Source organism: Oratosquilla oratoria, chromosome 1 (assembly GCF_046742065.1).
Source record: "Oratosquilla oratoria isolate Oo_2021 chromosome 1, ASM4674206v1, whole genome shotgun sequence".
NCBI lineage: Eukaryota > Metazoa > Arthropoda > Malacostraca > Stomatopoda > Squillidae > Oratosquilla > Oratosquilla oratoria.
In genome coordinates this window covers 86,879,814-86,887,313 of record NC_134777.1, presented here as the reverse complement: position 1 = coordinate 86,887,313, position 7,500 = coordinate 86,879,814, and the positions used below count along the sequence as shown (strand labels likewise).

The window sequence follows — 7,500 nt, the reverse complement described above, 5'->3', positions numbered from 1 at the left end:
GTGGAGGATGTGGAGGATATGGAAGATGTGGAGGATGTGGAGGGTGTAGAGGATATGAAGAATGTGGAAGATGTGGAGGGTATAAAGTATGTGGAAGATGTGGAGGGTGTAGAGGATGTGGAGGATGTAGAGGACGTGGAGGATGTAGATGATGTGGAAGATGTAGAATATATGGATGATGTAGAGAATGGGGAGGATGTGGGGGTGTAGATGGTGTGGATGATGTGGAAGATGTGGAAGGTGTTGAGGACGTGGAAGATGTACAGGATGTAGAAGTAAAGTATGTGGAGGATGTAAAGGATGTGGAGGATGTGAAGGCCAGATCTCTGCCAGACTTACTGACTGTCTATCTGCCTAATGATCATGTCTGTTTGTCTGTCTGTCTGTCTGTCTATCCGGTTGACCTATCGGCCTGTTTATCTGTCTGTTCACTACATGTTCGTCTGCCTGGCTGCTTGTCTGTCCTGCATATGTATCTATTTTGTTCAGTGTGTGTGTGTGTGTGTGTGTGTGTGTGTGTGTGTGTGTGTGTGTGTGTGTGTGATGTCTGCCTGGTCTCCTTTCTGTCTGTATTCACTAGTTAATATATCTTGCCTACGTATCTATTCTGCTCCATGTATTTCTCTTTGTGTGTGTGTGTGTGTGTGTGTGTGTGTGTGTGTGTGTGTGTGTGTGTGTGTGTGTGTGTGTGTGTGTGTGTGTGTGTGTGTGTACGTAATATATGCTTGGTTTGTATTAATTTGTTCATATATCTTGATTGTGTATATTTTTAATGGTAATATACAGGAAAGGAGATATGCTAGTGATGTCCTGTCTCTTTTTTCCATATTGATCAAACTTATCTTTATATTCGCCTCTGGTTTCAAATTGGACACTTACTTCTTTTAGACTATTAAAAAAGTTTCCGGATGCTCTTCCTTTTTTCCGATTTGTTCCTATAACGCCATGGTGCCTTTCAATCTCTAACATCATCAATCATCAATCCAGTTATGGATAGGGATGGCAAGTGGCAATGGACATGGAACTGTCTAGTGTAGGCCTTATGGTCTCTTGCAGTCTCCTCCATTCTTATGTTCTTATATTCTTCCAAATCTGCATCAATCTATTTATGGATAGGGATGGCAAGTAGTAATGGACATGGAACGGTCTAGTGTAGGCCTTATGGTCTCTTGCAGTCTCCTCCATTCTTATGTTCTTATGTTCTTCCAGGTGTGGGCATCATGAACAGTACCGTCTCTCAGCTTCCAAAAGGTCTCATCAACAACAAGATAGCTGCAAGTTTGCTATTCTTCAACACCACCGTTGACATTATTCCTTCAGAGACACTGGTTGGAGTGGATAAGCTGAGGTACCTCGTGGTTAACAGGTCACGTATCGGCATACTGAAGGGGTCTCCAGTCTCCAGGCCCATCTCACTAAATCGCCGTCGCGGCAAACTGACGGACATTTTAATCCGCGACTCTTTCTTTGGTACCATCGAAGGCAATGCTCTTCATATCGTTAACCATCTTAGCTATAGAAAACCAGAACAATTTACAATAAGCAACTCCAAAATTGGATTGCTGGAAAGAAATGGCATCCAGCTCGAGGGGAAACTGGCCATACAGGTTTCAGAGACATTTATACTCAATGCAGAAGCAGAATCTCTGAAGATTAACACCACTTCTTCCGTGAACATTGTTAACAACACTTTTGTTGGCCAGCCTGGATTACTGGCTGATTTGCCGTGTGACGTCTCGACAGTAGTCCAGAAAAACTTGTTCATCAGTATAAAGCCTCGTGTCTGGTCCTCCGGATCTCAAACGAACAAGGACACTGATTCCCCGGAAGAGTCATTGGCACCGACGGATCAGCCCGAAGACGAGAACAAAGCGACCCACAACAGCAGACCTACGGATGTTACTGGGCCTATCGCAACAACAACCGTAATCCCTGAGCCCAGATCTCTATTGCAAGACCCTGCACTTGGCTCTTCGGAAGCGCCACCGGTTGAGAAAGAAGATCCTTTCTTCCACCCTTCGTGCGTACCGAACTTGAACATCCACCGGGACAGCATCATGAAGGAGGAAGTAAGTCATGAAGTAAAAGAAGAGCATAAAGTGTTGAGCTCGAAGTCTCTTGTGTTTCTTCTGACGGCCTGCTGCATCCTACTATTGATTGCACTCTTTTGTATGGCAATCTGCAACAGAATGAAAAAGAAGAATATCAAGAACAAGATGAAGATAGATAAGGATCATATCTACAACGAACCGGCGTTCCTATGGAGAGCGAGGCAAAACCCTCCACCTGTTTTGAGCTCTGCTCCACCTACAGATCCTCCTCATGGTGTCTACGATGACCCCTATGTAGTCATGGTGTCTGATGATCCTAACTCAAGATACGAGAACTGCCAGTCAGGTCCTGGGTCGTCCTACTCTACCAAAAGCCTGGGTCGACCTCAGGAGTCACCAAAAGTCATGATGGAAAATGACTACTGCACCATGAGGTCTTCAGCTGCGAAGGCCAATACGGAAAAGGTTGTTTGTTGTTCTTCTCGTACATAAATAGATGGTGAACACCAGTTCAGCCAGGTCATGAAGCCCTTAAGCTAGATTAAGAAGGATACTTCACAAACAGGTTTACTGACGCTATCGGTTCAAGTAAGTGAAGAAGTTCGAAACAGAGAAAAAAAAAGAACAAATCATAAGTGAGTCTGATACTTTCTAGCGAAACGAACATTAAGACTGACAGATGGATATTGAAGCCCTGTTCACACTAGCGGTTTGAAGTTATCGGAAACCGCAGCGGCATCACATAGTCAAGGAAAAACTGCGCCATTGTTTGCAAACGACTCCATTGACTTACATTGTGATTGAACCGCTAATGTGAACAGTGCCTTAGGGTCAGAAACTGAGAGGAGGATAAGACAAGGGAGAAACTATGATAAGAGATAATCTAGCTTAGTAGTTCTTAGTAGATTGTGCTGAGGTACGAAAGCAAAACTGTTCACACACATAACAAGGTTCTTACGTAGGTGCCATCGCTCAAGAGGAGTCAAGCGTAGAGTTATGTGTAACAAGTGTGTGTGTGTCAGATTAAGAAAATTACAATAGACATAGATATATAGATAGGATAAAGAAAAGTAAAGATTAAGTCTCCTTCTTTCTCATTAGGCTTACAGCAAAGGTAAAGAGGCTTGCAAGGTAAGGGTCGTTTCACACGTATCGACTTTTCGCCGTGTGCCGTCCACAACACGTCGTATTTTCAATTAACCATTGGTGTCTATGGACGCTTTCACGCGTCGCGACCACGTGTGAAAGTATCCATAGACACCCATGGCTATTTGAGAGCACGACGTCGTGTCGCGGACGGCGCAGAGCGAAAAGTCGGTACATTTGATATGAGCTTCGAAACACTATTGCTGGAGTCCACAAGATCGCGGATACAATGACGCTAACATGATTTAGTATTTCTTAACTGTCATGCATTGTTGACCGTGCTATGCATTTACTTGGTATATACTGTATTTTTTTTTTGTCCTAGTCTGGGTGGAGGTATGAATGTTGCGCTTAATTTCAATCAATTTCTTTGTACTTTAACTGCAATTTGTCTGTGACTACCTGAAGTGACTTTGTGAAAAGTATATTAGTTTGCAGCGAATAATTTTCATGATTTTGTCAAATGACCCACTTAGTCCTGTTTTCTAAAAGACCTGTTCACACGAGAATACAGTGTCTTCGAAATCAAATAATGAATTTATACGGTTTCTTTTGTCTCTAGACCACTGGTTCTCTCTATCATTGTCTATCTGTCTTCCCCCCCTCTCTCTCTCCCTCTCTCTCAAAACTCACGTAACCCTTTCTGTGGTACCCCCCCCAACAGGATCATGATTTCCACAAGTTTTACCTTTTAACGACCGTGGGGCAATGAAATTAAATACATTTCTTCTTCGTCCCTTTATAAAACAGCAGAAGAAAATATCAATTAAAATATCTTCTTACAATAATTATTTATAGGCAGACCTCTGTAATTTTTGTTTTACAAACGTACGTTGATAGGACGTACTGGCCAAGACTTATTTCATGATAATCGTGTGGCATTTATTGGAATTCTTTGGCAAGCCCAGTGTGCCACGGCACACTGTTTGAGAGAAACTAATCAAGGCAAACACACAAACACTTGAATGGTTTGTCTTCTGTCGGCAAAGGTGGGGAGCGAGTCCGTTACCAAGAACAATATTTTCTTTTGTGTCTGCAGACACTGTGAACTCTTCTGGATTAGGTTTAAGGACAAAGACCTCAGATACTTTTCTTCTAGATGAATCTTTCATTTCATGATCTATATGTAGATGTATGTTCATAAATAAATAAGGAAAACATTCTTAAATGATGTTTTGTTATCTGGCAAGAAATATATCGAACAATACCGCTCACCGCTCATCATAAGTAGATTTTAGTTGAAATTGTCATATCAGCCCAGCGATTCGGATTCGCCCTCAAAGAGTGAATGAAATCGCTTGTAAACTGCCGTCCACAACATACAAGACAAAAATATCACATTCTTGTCACTAATGTAAGGTACGGCACAAATACATACAGCAAAACTAACTTCTTTAAGCAAAACAAAAATATATACAACAAAACTATCTTCTTAAGGGCAGGATCTCCATCCCCTTTAGTTGAATAAAATCGTCTGGCGGCAGAGATATCACTGTATTTAAGAAGCTCCCTTGTATCAACAAAATCTCCCAAGATGTACCACCAGACCAGGACTACATGCGCATTCTTTAATGAACGTAATTGAACAAACAATAACATAATATGAACATAGACATCACCGTGTAGATGAAGTTTCCTTGTATAACCGAAGTCTCCGAAATATCACCTCATCAAGACTACATGCACATTCTTCAGTGAACAAACAAATGATAAAATGATAGGAACAGACTTCTGCGCCTTGTCCACATTCTCCAAAGGTCACAAGTGACGACATTTAGGCGTAGGCGTGACGTGTCACATCACATCCGCTTCCATGTGATATGAAATCGCTCGGCTTGGCGTAGAAGCTGAGCACAGTGGCCATCCGTTGCTTGCTTCATGATGAACGAAATCGTCTGGTGTTAGCCAGAATAAAATATGAAAACAAGATACTGAACACTTATGTATTTACAGAGCATGGGGATTCTTCTCAGCTGAATAAAATCGTCTGGCAACAGCTATAATAAACGACAAAAATCTTAAACGCGGCGAGAGGGATAATAGGTAAACGAACAAACTAGATAAATCTATAAATAGATGAATAAATTAGTAAATATACAAACAAAATAATAAATACATATTTCAATCAATCAAAAACAAAACATAGCAAAATGAGGCAAAACAAAACAAAACTAAACAAAACAAAACTAAACAACGAAACGAAAAAAAAACACACGAAAAAACAGAACAAATACAGTACGAAAAACGAAACAAAACAAAATTAAACAAAACGAAACAAAACAAAAACAAAACGAAACAAAACAAGATTAAACAAAACAAAACAAAACAAAAACAAAACGAAACAAAAAAGACAAGACAAGACAAGACAAATCAACCCACGAATAAACCAAATAACCAACAACGTATCTACACTCTGAGCGAAACACAGACACGCGCGCATGCTCAGAACGAGAGACGGCAAAGTGGGGAATCCACAGCGCCAACCACAACAACAACCATTGACAAGGCGTAGATTCCGAGGACAAAAGTGGGACAAATAGAGAATGGGTGATGCAAAAAGAAAGTGGGAAAAGGAGAGAGAGGAAGGGGGAAAGAGGGAAAAAACTTGGAAAAATTATGAAAAGTTGCCTAATCTAGTCATGATAAGATCTTATTTTTTATATTTGTAGTCAACCAGAAGAAATTTTCTGAACTGATTATGAACCTTCATTGGATAGCCGAGATTGATCAAAGAAGAAGAAATACATATTCATATACGAGGTCTGCTTGGAAAGTATCCAGCCATTATGAATATTTGCAGAACTGGTAGTACAATCCTAACAAAAGTGGCGGATACTGACAGAAGACCCCACTGCGCATGGGTGAGCGGCCACAGTTCCATATGACAACTCAGTTACCGGTCATACACTGTTGAGTGAAATGTGTTTGACCGTCGCATTGACAATGACTGAGCGAGTAGATCAGCGAATCTGTGTCAAGTTTTGTTGCAAACTTGAATATTTGTCAACGGAAACTATTCGAATGATTAAGAAGGCATTCCAGGATGATTCAATGAATGAAGCACAGAAAGATGTGGTACAAATGGTTCAAAGAAGGCCGAGAATCTGTCGAAAGTGATCCACGTTCTGGTAGGCCTTCAACAAACAGAACACCCGAAAATGTTGAACGTGTGAAGACTGCAATCAATGAAAATCGGCGATTGACAGTCCGAGAATTAGAAGATGATCTTGGTATCCCGCGGACAAGTGTTTCAGAGATTTTGACGGAAGATCTTGGCATGACACGCGTGGCGGCAAAATTCGTCCCGCGTCTCCTGACCCATGAGCAGAAGGAATTTCGTGCTAAAACTTCACAGGACATGCTTCAAGCTGCTACAAATGACTCAAATTTCCTGAAACAAGTAATAACCGGAGATGAGTCGTGGGTCCATGGCTATGACCCAGAAGCAAAAGCCCAGTCTAGCCAACGAGAGTCACCTGCGTCTCCATGTCCGAGAAAGGTACGGCAAAGTCAAAGCAAAGTCAGTCATGTTGAGAGTTTTTTTTATTATTATTATTTTTGATTTATTGTTATTATCAGGGGGTTGTACATCACGAGTACGCTCCTCAAGGCCAAATAATAACAAAGGAGTATTACATCGAAGTTCTTCGCCGTCTGAGGGATGCAATGAGAAGTAAATGGGCGCAGCTGTGGGCTATTGGAGACTGGATCCTTCATCATCATAATGCATCTGCGCATTCTTCACGTGTCGCGCAAAAAGTTTTGGCAACATATTTCATAACCCAGCTCATTCAGCCCCCTACAACCCAGACCTAGCTCCTTGTCATTTCTGGATTTTCTCAAAGCCAAAATCACCGTTAAAAGGAAGGAGATTTCAGACCATAGATGAAATTAAGAAGAATGCGACGAGCCAGCTGATGAAGATCCCAAAAGAGGACTTTGCTAAATGTTTTGAAACGTGGAAGGGACGCTGGGAGAAGTGTATGAGGTCCGAAGGAGACTACTTTGAAGGAGACTAGAGCACCATTGTCCTATGTTAGAAGCATTTCTTGAATTTGTAAATGGCTGGATACTTTCTGGACATCCTCATATGTGTGTATGTATAGAAATAAACAAAAACAAACAAACAAATTAATATGACAAACAAATCGTCTACATTTACCCATAATAAATCTTTTAAATTTCTACTTGATGGAACCACCAGTCACCGGCTTTTCACTAGCGCTTCTATACTCATCGTGCAGGAAGACCCAACTAGAATCACCCGAAGAGATGAAGGTTGACCTTAGCAAAGGTCTAGATG

The 7,500-nt window shown here is 41.3% G+C and overlaps 1 protein-coding gene across 2 annotated transcripts in view; it reads left to right on the top strand.

Moving 5' to 3' along the window:
• Positions 1-4,365, top strand: part of LOC143020341 (uncharacterized) — a 9,233-nt gene extending 4,868 nt beyond the window's left edge. Inside the window, exons 3-4 of one of the 2 annotated variants that reach the window (XR_012965899.1) lie at positions 1,210-3,152; positions 3,183-4,365. Coding sequence is in view for 1 of the 2 variants with exons in the window: in XM_076176719.1 (XP_076032834.1) it covers positions 1,210-2,543 (1,334 nt within the window). In the remaining variant the exon portion in view is untranslated. Of the gene's footprint in view, positions 1-1,209 lie in introns of both variants that reach the window. The other variant, XM_076176719.1, reaches the window with a different exon arrangement.
• The last annotated feature ends 3,135 nt before the right edge of the window (positions 4,366-7,500 follow it).